The sequence below is a fragment of the Terrapene carolina genome, unplaced genomic scaffold (genome assembly GCF_002925995.2).
Source record: "Terrapene carolina triunguis isolate 2854851 unplaced genomic scaffold, T_m_triunguis-2.0 Scaffold231, whole genome shotgun sequence".
NCBI lineage: Eukaryota > Metazoa > Chordata > Testudines > Emydidae > Terrapene > Terrapene triunguis.
This window is the reverse complement of record NW_020664582.1, coordinates 10,526,955-10,547,433: the sequence shown is the minus strand read 5'-3', so window position 1 is coordinate 10,547,433 and position 20,479 is coordinate 10,526,955. Positions and strand designations below refer to the sequence as shown.

The 20,479-nt window shown below is 39.5% G+C and overlaps 1 protein-coding gene across 1 annotated transcript in view; it reads left to right on the top strand.

Annotated features, from left to right (window-relative positions):
* Nucleotides 1-9,135, top strand: part of PAFAH1B1 (platelet activating factor acetylhydrolase 1b regulatory subunit 1) — a 55,643-nt gene extending 46,508 nt beyond the window's left edge. The window contains exons 7-11 of the mRNA XM_024195447.3: nucleotides 2,796-2,898; nucleotides 3,710-3,938; nucleotides 5,549-5,650; nucleotides 6,303-6,459; nucleotides 8,520-9,135. Coding sequence (XP_024051215.1) covers nucleotides 2,796-2,898; nucleotides 3,710-3,938; nucleotides 5,549-5,650; nucleotides 6,303-6,459; nucleotides 8,520-8,593 — 665 coding nt within the window. The 3' untranslated portion in view covers nucleotides 8,594-9,135. The remainder of the gene's footprint in view (nucleotides 1-2,795; nucleotides 2,899-3,709; nucleotides 3,939-5,548; nucleotides 5,651-6,302; nucleotides 6,460-8,519) is intronic.
* The last annotated feature ends 11,344 nt before the right edge of the window (nucleotides 9,136-20,479 follow it).

The window sequence follows — 20,479 nt, the reverse complement described above, 5'->3', positions numbered from 1 at the left end:
ACAAGGTCCCTCACCAAAGGTTCTTAAGTAAACAGTCATGGGATAAGAGGGAAGGTCCTCTCATGGATTGGTAACTGGTTAAAAGATAGGAAACAAAGGTTAGGAATAAATGATCCGTTTTCAGAATGGAGAGGTAAATAGTGGTGTCCCCCCAGGGGTCTATACTGGGCCCAGTCCTATTTAACATATTCATAAATGATCTGGAAAAAGGGGTAAACAGTGAGGTGGCAAAATTTTGCAGATATAGAAAACTATTCAAGATAGTTAAGTCCCAGGCAGATTGCCAAGAGCTACAAAGGATCTCTCAAATCTGAGTGACGGCAACAAAATGGTAGATGAAATTCAATGTTGATAAATGCAAAGTAATGCACATTGGAAAACATAATCCCAACTGGACATATAAAATGATGGGGTCTATTAGCTGTTACCATTCAAGAAAGAGATGTTGGAGTCATTGTAGATAGTTCTCTGAAAACATCTACTCAGTGTGCAGCGGCAGTCAAAAAAGCGAACAGGACGTTGGGAATCATTAAGAAAGGGATAGATAATAAGACGAAAAAATATCATATTGCCTCTATATAAATCCATGGTACGCCCACATCTTGAATACTGTGTGCAGATGTGGTCATCCCATCTCAGAAAAGATGTATTGGAATTGGAAAAGGTTCAGAAAAGGGCAACAAAAATGATTAGGGGTATGGAACGGCTGCCATGTGAGGAGAGATTAATAAAACTGGGACTTTTCAGCTTGGAAAAAAGACAAGTAAGGAGGGATACGAGAACTAGGGGTCACCAAATGAAATTAATAGGCAGCAAGTTTAAAACAAACTGAAGTATTTTTTTCACACAACGCATAGTCAACCTGTGGAACGCCTTGCCAGAGGATGTTGTGAAGGCCAAGACTATAACTAAAAAAGAACTAAATAAGTTCATGGAGGATAGGTCCATCATTGACTATTAGGCAGGAATGTTTTCCCTAGCCTCTGTTTGCCAGAAGCTGGGAATGGGCGACGGGGGATGGATCACTTGATGATTCCCTGTTCATTCCCTCTGGGGCACCTGGCATTGGCCACTGTCGGAAGACGGGATACTGGGCTAGATGGACCTTTGGTCTGACCCAGTATGACCGTTCTTATGTTCTCGTGCCCAGAGTCTTCAGTGAAGCATCTGCTGCTCTTTAAGCATCACTGAGTCATTCAGCAGTAGGTGAATGGGGGCTGTATTCACCTTAAGTGTGCCACAGAAAGTACATGTCATCTGTGTTATTGCCTCTTTTTTTTTTTTCCTTGCTGTGCTAACAATCCTTGGTTACTGCAGTATTTCAGAACCTCTGTACATATGTCCAGCATATAGGGTATTTGTTTTTTGTAAACCATGTTCTTTCAGTTAACATGGGTATGGGTGAAATGGCTTCACTCCATACTTCATAATTTCATTGTTTGAACTTTTTTCCTTTTTCCTTTTTTAAAATGACCATTGAAATGGATATCACTTTGATGGAGCAGTATGAAGTACAGAAAATCTGCTAAAAACTAGCATTCCTCTGACTCTTTTGATATCTACTGAAATGGTTAATTTTTTTTTAGTGGGAGTTTAAATTCTGCAAGATTTACTTTTTTCAGTGAGTCTTCCTGTTTTATTCATAGATATCTGGTAAATGCATAATGTCTTGCATACCACTAAAACCTCCTTGTTAGTAACCTAATTTTTGGAGAATACTAGAATTTCATATTTACACAGGAGGTTGCTTAAATTAATACTCTTAAACTGTTGCCCTGAGATTATTCAAATCATTGTACCCAAAGCTTTAGAAATATTAACTTCTGCCCCAACATCTTAACTGGAGGCAGTATTTTTTTTAAGTTATTTTGCATTTATCTTAAATGTTTAAGAACCTCTACATGAATGGACAAATATAATTGTTGATATGGTCAAAAAAAATTTTATTGGACTTGTCAAAACAATACACACACTTTTTCTAGATGAGATTTGTGTTAAAATTATTTCAGCAAAATTTACTAATGCTTTCCATTCATTAACGCTTTTATTCAGATGTTTGAAATATTATCTCTTGACCCAAAACACATTCATTAATCCTCAACACCCGTGGGATGGATGGTAGTATCCTCTCTTATGGATGGGATAAATGAAGCCAAGTGGTGAAACTACATATCCAAGGTCACCGTGAATCTGGAAGAGCAAGGACCAGAACTGATTTTTTTCTGACCCATCCTGATCCCATTCCTTAAGTCACTAGATAATAGGAGGAGAGACCATCAGTTATGTTGCTCTCAATGATGCAGTTATTGTACTATAACTAATGCCTACAATGAGGCACTCTTGAAATGTTTAATCTTTAAAATTGTGTTAAGCCCCTGAATGAGGATTTTCATTTAGGTCTTGTTCTTGCCCACTTGGTGAAAACCTGAGTTATTTTCCTTCAAAGTTTTCTTTCCAAGAAACATGGTATTGCTGTGTCATATTTGCAGAATTTATTGTAAACAGTGGTTACCCTGTAATGCATACCATGTATGTAAAAGTAATTGCAAAAGGGAGTGAGGCTAATATTTTAATGCCCAAACACTGCCACACAAACACTTGACATGCTAGTGCAGATGCATTGAAATATTACTTAGCTCATAAAATACCCCCATAAGCTTCCGTATTAAGATTCTCCCATAAAATGTGTAGTACGTCGTAGTTTAATTTCTCCAGAGAATTGAACATTGGATTGCTTATGCATTGTAATACTATATGTCAGAGCACCACTTAATACAAGCTTGATTTGTTTTTAGGTCATGATCATAATGTTTCTTCAGTAGCCATCATGCCCAACGGAGATCACATAGTCTCTGCCTCAAGGGATAAAACCATCAAAATGTGGGAAGTTCAAACAGGGTAAGTATAGTTCTGGTTAAAAAGCATCCATACCGAAAGGAAACACTATGTACCCTTTGTAAGAAGTGTACCATATATAGCTTGAATGTCATCAAAACATACCCTTTGGCTTCTGTGCCTTGAGACTGGCTGCTAAAGGATTTTTCCTAAGTGACTGGGCCCCAAAGATCCAGTAACCACATATTGATTCCCCTCCTTGTGAGCTTGTGGGCTACTACAGAAATATAATCAATAGATTACTATATAGTTTTGAGCCACAATGACTGTACCTTTATAGCTACCAGAGAGGTGTGCCATTCTTGGTGTGGACAAAAGCCTCTTCCCATCTTTGTACTGTCATTCCTCAGTATGTAACACCCTCCCATAAGTCTTCGCTTCTCCCTTCTCTTCCCTCCCACCGTATGCTCTGAACACACAAATAAGTATTTCTGTATTGTCTCTAGATTTCCCCAGATGTCTTTTTAAAAAGCCTTGTTTTTTACCCAGATTAATTTTCTCAGCGCTAGTTTTTCTCTAGGCCTGCTGTTTTACTACCTTCATATTTCCTTCCTTCCTTCCTTCCCTATCTGCTTATTTTAGCTGTCTTTTCTTTCTAATCTAGTGACCTTTCTGTCCGTGAATTTTAACTCTTCTAGAGCCTTTTCCATCTTGCTTAGCCAGCATGTTGATGATTCAGTTCATCAGTAGACCACCTTATAGTCATAGCCACTTCAACAATAGCCCCCGTGTCCCTAAACCATAAAGCTACCTCCACCAGATTTTTATAGCAACATGCTTGGACTGATTCATTACTTGCCTTTATGTTTGGCAGTTATTGTGTGAAGACTTTCACGGGGCACAGAGAATGGGTGCGCATGGTGCGACCTAATCAGGATGGCACCCTGATTGCCAGCTGTTCTAATGACCAGACAGTGCGTGTTTGGGTGGTAGCAACAAAGGAATGCAAAGCTGAGCTTCGAGAACATGAGCATGTGGTAGAATGCATTTCTTGGGCTCCTGAGAGCTCATACTCCACCATATCAGAAGCTACAGGATCCGAGGTAAGCATAAATACAGTACAGCTCTTTCCTTCCTGTTCAATGCAAATACGGTACAAAGACAACTGTAAAGGTTTTGGAGAATTAAAAGTAAATGCCCAATCATTAAACGTTTTTTATAATATTTGGGTGCAAGGGATAGATGACAACACATTTGGGGTATTGTTCCTATCAGTGTCACTTCCTGAACTCCCAGGTTCTAGTGTCCTTTCTATTGACCTTTTTGTGTAAATTCAGGAGCTACCTGTGAACTTACTATCAGGAGGTCGGGGGGGGGGGGGGGGGGGGGGGGGAGGCAGGAGTGGCAAGTTTCTTCTGCTTTTGGGGAGAAGGGTGAGATGCTCTGATTTTAAGAAGCCCCATTTCTCAACCTGCAAGGAACATGAAAAGAGATGGTACGTTTTTGTCATTGATTCAGTTCCTTTAATCACCTAAAGGGCATTGAGAAGTGGTAGGGAAAACTATTCTGGAATGAAGAGGCAGGCTGCCTACTAAAGGATTTGTGGGGACTTCATTTGAGTTGAGCTTTGATTTGAATGTCCTAGTACACAAGATTCACACTCTCTCTCCCCCCCCCCCCCCCCCCCATGTGCCCAAAGTCTTTAGAGGTAACTCATCAGTAAGAGGTTTGTTCAGAGTTTGTGCAAATCACTTCTAAGGGTGACATAAAATGTGACTTCTGCTGCGTGGACAGCAGCTGTTGGAAGTTCCTTTTTATTTAGGTGAAATAAAAGAAGCAATAGACCAATGTAAACTATAGAGTAACTTGTCAGAATGACAGGTTTTGGGACAAATGTCAGTTGAGATGATTTTATTCACTTTTTAAAAACACTTAATGTACTTATAATTTTTGAAGTAATTTCCAAATGTTAACTACCATGGCAAGAGGAAATTAGTTACCAAAGTAATGCTCTCTCCTGCCCTCTTCTGGATTCATTAACTACATACATTCTGTTAGCAGTCTAGTTTGAAAAAGAAGCAAGCGGGTGTATTAGGACTGAAATCTTTCAGCTGTGCAACTAACAACTGAATATTGCATTGATATTTGGGATTGGGGCTAATGGAAACAAAGTCACACAGAGTAAGGATTTCCAAATAATCAGTTAATTGAGAGAGTAATACCCTTCCTGTATTCTGAATCTTCACATAGTATGTCTTGATAGTCTAATGTTCCCATTGAACATGTTTGGATTCCCTTTTTGCTATTTAATTATTGGACTGCTTCTGGAATTTGAGCCGAAGTTATCCACCAGCATGTTAAATGAGAAGGCTCAATCTTACTAAGTTGAGAAGGGCACCATTATTAAGTCTCCTAAATGAAAACTTAGTTTGGGTCGTTTGGGGGTGGGTGGGTGGGGACTTTGTTATATTTCTTGCTGCTGCATTCATATAATAGTTCAATGCTCGTACTTTTCTTTGTTAATGTTAATAACAAAGTTCATCAGGATTTTTATTTTAGTTTGGTAGTATGTGCTTAGTAGCCTTAACCTTGTCAGTTTCCACTTACTGGTAATTAGAAATATCACTCAAATTAGGGGTGTCATTTGAAAGGTATCTGCATATTTTTCTTTCATGGAAAATACCATAATCTAAAAGTCTGCTTGTTTCCATAGACTAAGAAGAGTGGTAAGCCTGGGCCTTTCCTGCTGTCTGGATCCAGAGACAAGACCATTAAGATGTGGGATATTAGCACTGGCATGTGCCTTATGACACTTGTAAGGTTTTTTCTGTACTGCAGACATAATATTACCTTAGTCAGTAACAGAATGAATGATCTTAAATGGGAATTTGAAACATAAAGGCCACCTCTCCTCCTTTAGAAGTATCTAGCATTGCAGAAGCTAACAAAATAAAACACATTAAAACAAAATATACAACATAATAGCATCAATATTTGGTTTTTGTTAGGATCATTAAGAAATAAAATACAATGCTCTTCTTGGTGGAGGCAGCATAGGTTCTGGAGTACTATTGTGTGGTTGTATAACATTGGGTATCTTGATTCACCTTCTGAAACTGTAAGTTTACAGTTTTGTCTAAATTCTGCCCTACATAAATGTCTTGAGACCCAGCAAATTCAAAAGTGAAATCAAGTGTGTTGCTGTGTTTGGGCTGCTGTTACAACACTTGTTATCAAGGCTGGGATGAAAATTGGTGTAAATATCCAACCCTGAAGACACTAGGGCTGTTGTTGTTTTGTAGGACAGACAAGGAATGTTGGATGGGTTTTAAGAAAATAGACTAGCATTCTGTGATGAAGAAATAGCTTTATTCCATATTAACACCTTGCTAATGAGAGACCGTTAAAATACTTTAAGCAGATCTAGAGAGACTGTAAGAACTTTCTTATGTCTGCTTGTTCATAAGGTGGGCCATGATAACTGGGTACGTGGTGTTCTATTCCATTCTGGAGGAAAATTTATTTTGAGCTGTGCCGATGACAAGACCCTCCGTGTCTGGGACTACAAGAACAAACGATGTATGAAAACCCTTAATGCGCACGAACACTTTGTTACCTCTTTGGGTACGTATTCTACAATGCTTACTGCAGAACACCGAACCAAAACTACCAACTTTCTGCACTTGTACTCCTTGTATTGTAGGCCAGAAATATCCACCCTGAAGACTGTAAATACAGTACTCAAAGGAATAACAGTAATAAAGTGTGCTTAAATGTAAGGCCTTTTTGCACCCATCTGAACTGCTTCTGTACTTGCAGTTCATGCACTGTTCACTAAGCAGTGCTGCCATCAGAGATGTACAAAATCTGCTCCAAAAGACTGTTTAATTTTAAGGTACATCAGCAATACAGTATTACAGGGAGAAAATCTGGTAGAAAAGACTTGTGCTATTCAAGACTTTTGTAAGGTTAGTCAACCACTTATATTTGATGGCATTAACTTAGTATTCTCAAACCAGTTTTTAGTGGTTAATGATTGCATCTAAAACCTGCACTGATTGAGTTTCAGCACACAAGCCAGAGAGACGTGTACATATTCTAGTCTCCAAGCCACTTAGGTTCCCTTCAAATCCGGATTGAAGCAGGCTGGTGAAGTGGATGAAAAGCTTTAGCTTTTCAATGTTGTCAGTCTGAAACATTTTACCAGTATGTGTGGATGGGGATTGTGGGTACAGTATATTAAAAATAGCTGTCCCTTTAAATACTTTACTTTGTGTTCATGCGCGCTCTTGTGTGCTAATTAGCTTTATTAGCTTTTCAATCTTTTTTTCCAAAAAGTTTAAAATACTACCCAGACAAGAACAATGCTGGATTTATTGGAGTCTCTTATCTCTAGTTGTGGTGGTTTTTCTGTAGTCTTTAGAATTTTTTAGTTTCTTCTAAACCCTCTGTGTGAAGGTAGTGATAGGCCTGAAACTTAGGCCATTAAGTATTTGTGTGTATCACAATTATCACTTGAGGCAGGCTTTCTGTATGCCCTGGGATATTACTGCTAAAAGGAGTAAAGTCAATAGGGAAGTAAAGAAAAGATGAGGGTTAGATAACATCAAGTTGTTCATGTTAGATATATTTGAAATTTTATAGCACCGGCTTTTTAAAGATTGCCGTTTCTTAATTTTTCAATGATGAAGTCTTCACTTAGCCCTCCCAAAACATATTGTCCACCAATTGACCTGATCAGAAGTTGATTACAGGGTTTATAATGCCTCTCAGATCCCCCTGAAAAGCAGTCTCCTTTTAAAGCCTGTGAAATACACACACATCCATTCCTGGTCAGTACTAAATCTGTCTGCTCCAGGAATAAAAACATGGTATATGCTGATGTCCAAAGTCAAACACTTTGATCTGTATGAAGTTACTTAACGGTGTTTTCAATTTGTAGCCAGAGGATGCAAGACCTGAGCCTACTTCCATTTGATAGCAATCTAACTACTTTGTACACCTTAAGTTATGCTACAAATTTCATACAACCATACATTTACACAACGCTTTCTAAAAAATAGAGCAAGACTCCCCCCCACCCCACCCCCACCCCACAGAGCTTATGATTTAAATGTTAATAAGATCCAAACATTTCAGTATGAAAGGGGAGAGTTTTTCCTTGAGGGAACTGAGAACACCAGCATTCTTCTAGCTGAACAGTCACTGGGGAGGGAGTACTCATCTTATTGGGGACCTCTGTGGCTCAGATTCAGAACATAGTTCCCTGTAGCAGAACTCCAGAAAAAAGCTGAGATTTGCACCCTTTTTAGAGTATTTGGAGTGTGCTTTTTGTTGAAATTCTGTTGCAAGGTCTTTTAACTTCACCCTTCCAATAACATCCTGGGCTGGGGAGTTTTAACGCTTTCATTGGTAATTCTGACTACCATCAATACTCTAGGGAACACTTCTTAGACTTATTATGGTTTTCTGTTGCAATAGTGTTTAGGAGCCCCAGTCATGGGCCCTGACTCTGTTGTTTGAACAGTGCCTAGCACAACAAAAGATGGTCCCTGCCCCAAAGACCTTATCCTTGACTTTTATAGCATTGTTGTGCTCTTTTGGGGGGAAAAGATATTTTTGATGGGGAGGGGGAATGCTATAAATTGTTGCATTCATTTAATATGAGTTTCTCTTTCTCACAGATTTCCACAAGACAGCACCATATGTGGTTACTGGCAGTGTAGATCAAACAGTAAAAGTGTGGGAGTGCCGTTGATTGAAGTCACATTTGACCCCCTTTTCCTCTGGATGCACTCAGATACCATGGTTATCCATTGAGCTCTGTTTAAATAAATATTGTCCTTTCATGTAAATTATTCTGGATGTAGATTGAGCTTATTAAATGTTACACACAAAGTATTCATGCATGGTGAATCCAAATTGTATACTGTAAATTTACATACGTTGTCTAGAAGTACCATAGGTTTAAGAACATGGGCTGGCATTGGTCACATCAGACCTAAGAAGGCAGAAGTTGGATAACTGAAATAGGGCACTTAACTGAATAGCTGACGGTGTCGTTCTATGTTGTATAATTATACCTGTTTTTCTTTCTGCTGTCTGGTGGTGCCTGAATTGGTGACCTCATTTGGGAAAAGTTTTGTAGGGCTCTTTCAGAAATGTGTATCTATATAACATCACTTAAGTGTGCTTAATAAATCTTCTCTAAGGATACTAGATAATAAGGCTGCAATTCAGAATCTTCTGAACCTTATGTAATTAATGGGAATTAATTAAACTTGGGGATTTTTGTCATGACACATTTGCCAAATCAATAGAATACGTTTGTTTTGGCCTCCTGTCTCGCAAAGGGTGGTGTATTTATATAAACAAATTAACTTGTAAATCTGAAATAAGAGAACACATCTTAGTAGCAGCTGATGTGATATATTTATTTTATTTGGTCATTCAGTGGTTAAGCTATATGTAAAACTTTAAGCTTAATGCTTTTCTTGTTAGACATACTTCCAAGAGGAGTCGTCCTTCCTAGTAGAACTTAATGATCTGATTTCCATCTAGAGCTTAATCTCTACAGTGACGACGTTGTGGTAGCAGTTTACTGTTTGGTTCTGACATGGTTTGTGCGCAATCCCATTACCCAGTATCAAAGGACACTCTCCCTGTATTCTGTGTGGGAAGCAGGGGAATACAGGGGTCCGTCAGTGCCCCCTCAAAGCCTTCTGAAATGTGAGGTAATATAAAACGTAACAAGTTTTAACATAGCTTGCATCAAAATTTACCGTGGTCTGTGTAAGAAAAAGATCTTAAGGTACAGTATTCAAATTCTTTCAATAAAGCACTAAAATGGATCTGATTGTAGAGTGATGGACTCCATTACAGATTTTGATACAAGTTTCTAAAAATAATTTTCACATTTATAGCCTTATAATGAGCCGCCCAAGTGTGGGAATGAAACTATCAAGTAAATGTTAAAAACCAAACAAAATCTTAGTCTGATTTGGTAATTCGTAATCCATTTCTGGTAGAAGTTTTAATTTGCATATCCCTAAAGTTACATATTTTGATCCGAAGTGAATGAAAATATCAAATGAATATTTTAATCAGCATTTTTGTGACAAATTCCATTGTAGATAATTAAGAAATCCATTTCTTATCTAACCAGGTCTTTTTAAAAATCCACTTTAAAATTTGCAATATAATGAAGTTACCAGTCTGACATTTTAATAGGTGAATTTATTCTGTGCATTGTTTTATTAATTTTGTTTACATGGCTTTTAAAACTGTCCCTTTTTAAAGAAATGATTCAATGGAAAGCATTGGATTGGAGGGTATACACACACTAAGGAAAAAATGGTGAGTGGTAAGATTAATTTCCTACAGTCACATGCAAAAAGGGTCCATAAAACCACCAGAAGGAGCTGGATTCTGTTATTGGTTCCTTGCATAAATGTGCCTCTGGTGTAGGGGAGGAAACTGAGCGTTTAATGTATTTTGAAAGCAGATGAAGATGGAGGCTAATTCCTTAGATCTAGTGGTTTATATCATTCAGGATAATGTTTTCCACAGTAAAACATACACAAATTTGAAGTCTGTTTTTGCTTAATCTGTTTCAACTGGAATAACGTGCTGCTATTTATTTGTCCTATTTTGAGAATTCCAAATACACAGATGGTGCATTTTAAAATTTCTTTATACATCTGCAACTGTAAAGTAGTACTGCATTTTAATTCCTGATAGGATCTAGCAACTTCAGTTATTTAAGGGTAAAGTAAACCCCACACGTGTACATAATTCATAAACATGAATGAGAAACTTAAAGGTACCTATTATGTGGAAATTGTGCACTGCATTTTTTTCCCCTGTAGCATGCAATGATTTACAGGGACAAAGAGGAACTAAAGTTTTCTAAGCAGCATTTTATTTGATTGAGAAAGTGAAACACCCTGCTGAGTATTTAAACTTGTAACAACTCAATTTGCAATCTTCTCCTTTAATAAGCAGTGAATAATCTCAGGGATGGTCCTAAAATGGATCAAAAGTTAAAGCCCTGTTTTTAGACAAAAAGTGAAAGCTACAACACAGGAGTTGGGTTTATGAGTTGATATTACGCTGTTGATCTTTTTCACTGTTTTCAATGTTTTCTGTCAGCTGTCTAATCCTGTGCCTTTCCTGTGATAAGTACAATGATGAGGTTACTGGTTTGGATTGTAAAAGGAATTTATTGGAGGGTTTAGAGGTTCACTGCTGCTTTGTCACTTTCCTTACTAAAATTGGCATTTTTAAAAGAAAACACATAGTACTACATTCCCAAATAGACAAATAGGAATTTTGTGAAAATGAATGAGAACAGACAGACATTCCAGTGCCACACTAACTTAACGTGCCCAGGAAATCCTAGATGCATTCTTGAAAGTGCAAAATTTATTGTGGTTTAGACATAATCTGAAAATTGATGTTTTATAGCATCTTGCACTTTAGAAGATTAAAAAGCCGTCCTGCTTTTGTGTATGGTGTGACCAATGATGTGCCCAGGGCACTAATTAAAAAGAAAAAAAGCAAAGCAAAACTAGTTGCTAGCAAGTTCTCCAAGGGCTGTGGAGCACTGTAGTGGTTTGAAAGCTTCGGCTATAGACTCACCAAGCCCAGTCTACTTATACTGTCAGTACCCTGCTTCTCCTGTTTGCCTCCTTCTGTTTTTGTGAACTGCCTGGTAATATCACTCTTAAATAGCTTTTATGAGGAACAAAAGCTATTTAAAAGAAAAAACATATACTTTTTTTGTTGACCGTGGTGGCTTGATAATCCTTTAACAATTTGAAGATTAAAAATTGCTGAATTGAATGAAGGAAAAAGGCACTTAGACTGCTCATTCTCTATCCAGCTGTACATAAAGTCCAGTGTGTTACAAAGAAACCTAGTTACTACAAAGAATACACTCCATTAGTGGAGAAAAACTACATGTAAAAACAATGGTAGGGAAGAACACTTGGGAGATGGGGGAAGTGAGCTGGATTTACAAGTCACGACTGGATTTAACTGGCCTTTTTATCTTTCCACTGTGTCATGTAAGTAGCTGCTTTCTTGTCCTACCTATCCTTCAGGCTTCCCCCAGTTCATTCTGAAGATAAGTTAGTGAAATCTTCAAGTTTAGAATTTGATATTGACATTGACATGAAGGCAAACATCAACTTTTTTCATAAGAACGATGTAGAGATTGCAGTTGGAGAAAACAGTTCCCAAACTGTAGGAGTTAACTGAAGATATGACACAATAATAATAAAATCAGTAAAGGAATGTATATAATACTGCTCTGTGTTTTACAGTAAGATTTGTTGCTCTCAGACTGTGTAAAACAAAATTTATTCATGTTTTCTGCATATTAAAAAAATCTTATTGTACCAATTGGTAAACTATTAAATGCATATAAAACTAGATGTGGTTTTTGTTTCCTTGGATGCAGGAAGTAAAACTATTTTGATAAAAGCTTCTGTAGGTTCACCCTTCAGATTTCACTCCACACTTAAACCCATTCCAACCAGGAAGTGTGGAAATAGTTCAAGTTGATTAGTTAGTTCTAATATTATAAGAGTAGTAACTGAATTACAGAAATGAGAATCTTGGGTTTAAATGATGCAAATTGAAAATCTGACTGACTAGTTCAAGGGAGACAAGGTGTGTGAGGTAATGTTTCATAGGACCAACTTCTGTTGGTGAGAGAGAAGCTGGTCCAATGAAATGTTACTTCACTCACCTTATCTCTTTAATATCCTGGGACTGACACAGATACAACACTGCAAAGTTCAAAGGAAGCTAACTCTTTATTTCCCATTATTTTTAGTTTCTTTACCTCCTAATTTTGTCCTTTCCTATTAAACAAGCATCCGTTGATATAATGCTTTTAATGGAGCATGTCCTTATTTGTCTTCAGTCTTTTTGATGGTGTCAGCACAGCATGGGGATTTAGGTTTATTGAACTGTCCTTCACGATAGCTTTGTAGCAATAGTTCAGAGATTCTGCAGTGCTTGCTTGTTTGAGGTCAATTTTTGTCTAAGACTTACCTTATCTAGAGGACGGTTCCCTTCCACAGTTGTCAGTTTCAAGAGTAGAAAATTTTGAGCATAAGCTACATATGCAGCACTCAACCTGGGTTAGAAAGCTCTGAGAAACAATTATGGTAGAAAGGACCCAGTGTGAAGGGCGTCTTGCAGAGCAGGAAAACTACAATGGTTGTTCGACATACACGAAATGAGTAAGACCCCATCAGTGAAGGAGAAACACCTATGAACCTTTTCAGCTTGATATATGCTACCTGGCAAGCAGCAAAGGCTATTTGTACCAAATCCAGTCTTCTGCATCAGGAAGAGGCTTTGCTTGATACCCTACATTATCAACTGTATGTTTGCAATGGAGATGATCAATATCTTGTGACTGCATGAAGAGGACCTATCAATGGCTCTAGTTGACTATCAAATCACATCCATGTTTGTGTAGGTAAAGAAATGGGCTTTGTGCTAGAATGAAATGAGAGCCATACGGAAGGCCACAGTATTTGTACCTTAATAGCAACTGCTGAGGGTAAATGTTATAATGAAAGGAAAAGCTTCGGTTTAGCAGAGGGAGTGGGAAGATACAATTGGGCTTTGGCAACCTACTGGCAAGGTCTGTCCATGCAATACATTTAGTGGATACTGTACTACAGTGAACGATCACTTAAAGGCTTATAAAACTTAGCAATTGCCATACCAGAGTTGCCAGCTATCATGACATTTGGTGTGTTTTCTTGAAGGCACAGCTCCTGGAATCATGTATTGCATGAGCAACTTTGAGCTTTGATGTTAGAAGTTTCTAGCCCTCGTGGGAAAGGCTCAAACAGAAGACCAAGAAAAAGAACTGAGAACTTTATTTTTAGAAATCTTTTGCTGGTCTGACTAATGATTTAGGTTAGATATCAGGACATTTTTCCTAACTCTAAGGATAGTTAAGCACGGGAACAGGTTACCTAGGGAGATCTGGAATCCCAATTGTGTTTTTGTAAGAACAGGTTAGACAAACACCTGTCAGGGATGGTCTAGATGACCTCTTGAGGTCCCATCCACCCCTACTTTTCTGTGTCCCCATTGCTCTAAAACACCCCTATCTGTTCAGTGGGAAGTCTCTCCCCATCCCTTGCTGTCTAATGTCCTAGCAGTAGGTAACAAGGGAGTGAATTTGACACTGATAAAAGACATTGTTTCTATTTTTTAGTTCTCAGAATACACCAGTACAGCCTGGACGGTATTAGAAAAAGATGACTTGCCATCCCGGTTTGGAAGGGTTGTCCAAATTGTCCAGCAATGTGCAGCATGCTGTAACTTCTGGATCTTTAGCCGCCTTTGACAAAATTCAGCAGAGTGAGTCAGATTTTTTTTCTCTTCATCTTTCACTGACGCTCTCCTTGCCTGGCTGTACTAAGACTGTAGACTGAGCCGGGGATGGAACAGATTTCTAGCTGAGATACAGGAGGATGTGAACATTCATTCTGCTGAGGTCTCCTGACTTAGCAGCCATCCTGGGCAGCAGGTTAAACAAGAAAAGGCCTTCTGTAATTTTAAACATGTCAATAATTCCATCCAGGGTGTGAGAGACAGGCAGCAGAGTGTCAACCGCCCCCACATGCACACTCAAGTTTGAAATCCATATATTTGACTTTCCACTTCCCCCATTCTTGGTGGATAGCATAGCTCTACTTTTGAGTGCCTTATTGAGAGAAGCTTGACAAATACCGAAGACCATTTCCCAGGACAACTTTCTGTTAAAGCTGAGGGTAAATGATCAGTATGTCTGAATATTCCAGTGTTTGGGAGGTTTTCAGAATTCATTTTCATGTGTAGTGGGTGGAGGAGTAATTCTCTGCTTCGGGATTTAGTGTTGGAGTCAGAGTAGCCCATTCTTCATTCAGCTGAACGGGAGGGTGGCTGGATTCCACTCTAAACACAGCAGGGGTTAAAATGGTGGCATTTCTGCTCTACTAAAAAGTAGAGTTGCAGCTAATTATGTATCATTGCAGAATATTTATGACATGAACTCAAATCCTGGAAATTCCTTTGGGAAAGGAAGCAGTGCTGATAAAAATAGGTATCTATTTTTTCATACTCATCAGGAATAATTTCCTCCTCCTGCTTTTGCCAGTTTTCTCTGATGTAGTTCTATTCCCCGCACTGGTTCCAACTGACTATATGAAAAGTGACATTCAGTCGTCCCCTTGCCAGCGTGATTAGTGAGAGGATGAAGTTTGTATCTTATTAGTGGGACCATAAAACCAATGTATGTACCACTGCCTGCCATGTGGGCCTGAAGTGGGTGACAGGAGTCTGGATTTGGGTTAATCAGAATTGATAGAGCAACATTCTCGGGGATAGGTTGCTCATTCTTTAAGTGACTTACACCACTAAAAGCAGTTGACAAAAATGGAGAGGAAGGATGGTCCTGGTTAGGATGTTAGCCTGGGAGTTTTGACCCCTGGGTTCAGCACCTGGCTCTGGGACAAGTCAAAAAGGGCTGGTCTTCCCTGCAGTGTTGACTGTTCAAGTTAGCCGAGCCTGACTGAGAGCAGTGGTACTGCAGAATGTTTGAGCAGTGGAGTTCTCTGGGCTTTGGTCCCCAATCTGTAAAATGGGGGTAATAGTAATTTCCCAGCATGCAGGGGCTTGTGAGGCAGGAAAGCATGAGTGGGAGGTGCTGACATGACATGGTGATGATGACAAGATCATGTTTGTTAAAAGTAGCTTTTCCTTGCTAGAAAGTGCAGCTAATCCCAAGCTGGGAGGGGTTGCAAGTGCTTTGGAGGATAGGATTAAAATTCAGAATGAGCTAGACAAACTGTGTGAAGTAAATAGGATGAAATTGAATAAGAACAAATGCAAAGTCCTCCCATTAGGAAGGAACCATCAGTTGCACACCTACAAAATGGGAAATGACTGCCTAGGAAGGAGTATTGCAGAAAGGGATCTGAGGGTCATAGTGGACACAAGCTAAATGAGTCAGTGTAATGCTGTTGCAAAAAAAAAAAAAAGCGAATGTCATTCTGGGATGTATTAGCAGGAGTGTTGTAAGCAAGACTCGAGAAGTAATTCTTCCGCTCTGCTCTGATTAGGCTTCAACTGGAGTAGTGTGTCCAGTTCTGGGTGCCACATTTCCAGAAGGATGTGTACAAATAGAGCATCCAGAAAAGAGCAACAAAAATGATGAAAGGTCTAGAAAACATGACTTGAGGGATGATTGAAAAAAAATTGGGGTTTTGTCTGGAAAAGAGAAGACTGAGAGGGGACATATCTTTTCAAGTATGTTAAAAGATTGTTACAAGGAGGAGGAAGAAAAATGGTTTTTCTTAACCTCTGAGGATAGGGCAAGAAGCAATAAGGGCGGTTTAGGTTGGACATTAGGAAAATCTTCCTGTCAGCGTTGTTAAGCAGTGGAATAAATTGTCCAGGGAGGTTGTGGAATCTCCATCATTGGGGATTTTTAACAGCAGGTTAGACACAAACCTGTCAGGGATGGTCTAGATAATTAGTCCACCAGGAGCGCAGGGGACTGGACTAGATGACATCTCAAGGTCCCTTCCAGTTCTATGATTGCGGGAAGGAAAATGCTTTAGCAAAGCCTGCAGGAAATTGAGACCTCCTAAAACCTCAACGACCACTAGGCAAGCAACTGGAGAGGTTGGCAGTACCCAAACGGCTGTTTGACGCAACATTAACAGGGGCTGTTGTATTTCAATCAAGGTGCTTGTGAAAATCATGAAAAGCAGTAGCTCATCAACACCTTTTGATAGATCCATGGTGCTGCTTGAGTGCAAGGTTCCATCAACAGATAAAGTAATCTGATGTTTACAGAGGGAGGCCCAGATTTAATTTAAATTCCCCAAGAGTGAGCTGTTCATTTTGCTCTAGCCCATTCAGTCTTGAGCAGTTAAGTTTCATATTAGGCACTGATTGCAAAGGTGGCTCCTGTGCATGTCCCCTCACTCCCAAGAACAAACAAACCACTTGCTACCAAGATCAATGTGTGGCTTACTTTAGAGGTGGAATTTGGAATTGAAAAATTTCTTAATGCTTTAACTGTTGAGGGGGAAGAACAACTTTGATTGTGGTAGTTTAATATTATGGCTCAATGGGTGCAGCTCTCTCCTACAGTGTAGGAATAAAAGGAGTGAGATTCTCTGCTGTTAAATCTACAGTTCCCTTTGGAGTGCTGTATGTGTATGTGTATGTATATGTATGTATATGTATATATATTTTTGCTCATTTCTTCCACCTTTCTCCATTAACAAACTTATCTCTAATAGCCCCCCAAAATGAGCAATGTTGTTTAACCCTAGGCAGCACTAACACAGGTGCCGCAATTAGACTAATTAGAATGGATTCTTCTATTTGATTGAACTCAATCAAAACCCCTTGAGATTTGGTGTCTCGTATTACAGAACCAGACTTACTGTACTTTCCAAGCCTACATTCTTGTCTGTGTGGTATGAGGAAACCACCTAAACATCAGTTGGTTGCTCCTGATTGTTTGAGGGCTAGACTCAGATGATGTAATAGAGACACTTAAGTTTACACCCATTCTTTTCCAACTCCTAGTTGAAATACTTTGTGCATTGTCCTGAGGAAATGCCAAATGCCTGAAGTGGGTCCTGCTCCTTGGCCACTGCATTTATTTTAAAAGAAAATATGGACTATGTTGTAGCTTAGGCTGAGGAATTAAGTTTAAAAAACAAACCCAGGCAGCATTTAGCCAGCACGTGATGCAATGTTTCTAATGCATTTCATTTTCTGCCTTGCTTCAGCAGGTACCTTTATCACACCTGGTTGCTAAGTGTGAAAGAGCAGGGTCCTGTTCCCACTCCAGAAGGGGAGATCAGAGGTGGGAAGTTGGCTTTTAGGCTTACTCAAGTTTTGCACTTTTCCTGAACAGAGGCTGGAGCTGGTCTGAAAACTGAACTGACTCAAAAGAAGGGCTCAGAGTCTAAAGTCTGAGTCACAAATTTGTAGTAAGAAGTGGAGCCTTTCCACTGACAGGAAAAAAGCTGAAGGAGTCACTTTTTGAAAGTGATGGGAAGGAAAAGCCAACACCCTATTGGAGAATCAGAACAAGATTATTTTGAAAAACTGATCAGTTTAAAGCCCATCTCTTCCCTGTAAACTGCTCTAGTGTAAACTACTCCTGGAGCTGGGTAGAGCATAATTATACCAAGCAGGAAGGAAAATTAACTACTCTTAAGGGTTAGGAACAGGGCTTGAGCATTAATTTTCTTTAGTGTTGTGAGACAGATGGGTACCCCTTAGCACTGCATTGTGGAAGTAGGAGTGGAGTTGAGGTTACTTGTTGCTATTTCATCTATTTTTAATTAGCTTAAAAAAAATCCAGTTCCTTCTGTCCTTAGCCTGATTTCCACATTTTTGGAAACACCAGAGAACAAAACAAGCAGGAGGGGGTGGTGGTGATTCAGCTTCTGTATCTGTCTCATCTGCCCTCACCCCCTCATGGTGTGTGGTAGGAAATCAATTTAGACTAATCCTCTGCTGCTTCTGTGGCTGTCTAATTCATTTTCCCTACCTACTTGTGAGTGACTCTGCCTGTGACGAATTAATCTATGGAGAGAAGTTTCACTCCTGAAGCAGTGTGTACCTTACTGAAAGAACTGTGATGAGGCATAGGGGGTAGTGCACCATTGTATACAAAGGAGAGCAGAACCTACTGTTCCAAACCCAGGCCTCTGCTTCACTGTCTCATGTGCAAGCTGCCATGCTGCAAATGGCAGGGAATGACCAGTGAACTGATGCTGTAGCAGACAGACTAGCCTACTCCTTCCTGTGTAGCCTATGAAGATGAACAGTCGACAGCCCATTTGTTGAATCCCACCCAAGCAAAGCATAAAGTAGTAAGACTGTTTAAGGGCTTGTCTAAACACAGTGGCACAGCTTTAAAAATAAAATCAAAGCTTGATGTGAATGTATAGACCAGGCCTAACTTGCAACTATTGACTGTTACACAATTGTGGACACTCCACTAAACAGGAACAGACAGTGTCTGACAGATGAGAGACTGCTGAGCTGGAATTGATATGCAAACTAGATCCAATCACTTTAAGATTGAATAAGGACTGGGAATGGCTGAGCCATTACAAACACTGAATCTATCTCCCCTTGTAAGTATTCTCACACTTCTTATCAAACTGTCAGTACTGGGCTATCTTGATTATCACTTCAAAAGTTTTTTTTTCTCTTACTTAATTGGCCTCTCAGAGTTGGTAAGACAACTCCCACCTGTTCATGCTCTCTGTATGTGTGTGTATATATATCTCCTCAATATATGTTCCATTCTATATGCATCTGAAGAAGTGGGCTGTAGCCCACGAAAGCTTATGCTCTAATAAATTTATTAGTCTCTAAGGTGCCACAAGGACTCCTGTTCTTTTTGTCTCACTCAATTATTGCCTCAGGATCTAGGCCACCTACACCTCCCCCGTGCCAAGCACTGGAGTCTTGAGTGTTCTGCAGCTGGTTAAAAGGAACACAGAGGAGTTAATGCTTGGTCTAGCCCCTACTCAGCTCTACTTTACCTCTTTCCAAAGAGAGTGGGTGGGTAGAATCCAAACAACTGCCACCTGACCGTTCATCCCAATGGTTTGGATCTCTTCCTTGCTGTTCATGTCTTACCTGTACAGCCAGGTGCAGTCTAGACTACAGTGCTGGAGTTCACTTACTGTGAAATCATTAGACTGCACTGCGAAAAAGGACACATTGAAGAGGGGTGAGAAAAGCAGTGGGTTACCTACCTTGAGAGAGAGCTCCATGCGTTCGTTAGTCTAGTTACACACCCGTGCAGGAAGCACTTAATACTTATTACTAAGTACCCTCAACATTAGATATGCAGTCAAAACTCATGTGGATCCTACCAAACTACATTAAGTATTTTAAAGCAAGGAAGTTACTTGCTTCATAGCCGTTGCCATGTTTTACAGAGGCAGAATGTCTCATTTTGTTAGACCAAGAGTAGGGTCAGGTCAGTTACCTTCTGTACAATTGACCTGTGGTTTTAGACAGGGTGAGAGCAGCTGACCTGTGAGAAGGTGGAGCATGTATGCATTTTTGTTAATGGCCACTGCTCTTGGTATTACTTTTTCAAAGGCAAAGGGAGGAAGAGATTCAAGCTGCTTGTGTTGCAAAACAAGCTTTCCGAGGCTCAGAGCAATCCGAACAGGAGGCTGGTGCAAAATCCACAAAGCAGGTGGTTGATTTGTTTCGAGCTTTATTAGAAATGCAGAGGCACTGGGAAAACGTGTGCCAAATGCACAATGGGAAAAGAGACATTTGAAGCACTTAAAGGAAAGTATTAGTTCAACTGCCTGAGACACTCACACCCAATTGAAGTTCAGTGGCACATGGGTGACTAACACCTGTGTGCTAATTAATGCTAGGGTTTTCACAAGAGCTTGAGTGTGTCTTAACCCACCTATGACTCCTCTTCTGACCTGGTTTACACCATTGGTATTTCCCCTTCTTTGCACTAGTGTGAAGTAGAAGAATCAGCAGCATCATCTGTTAAACAAATCCTAGAACTCTGCTTGGATTCAACACAACAAAATTAAACTTCTTAGTAAAC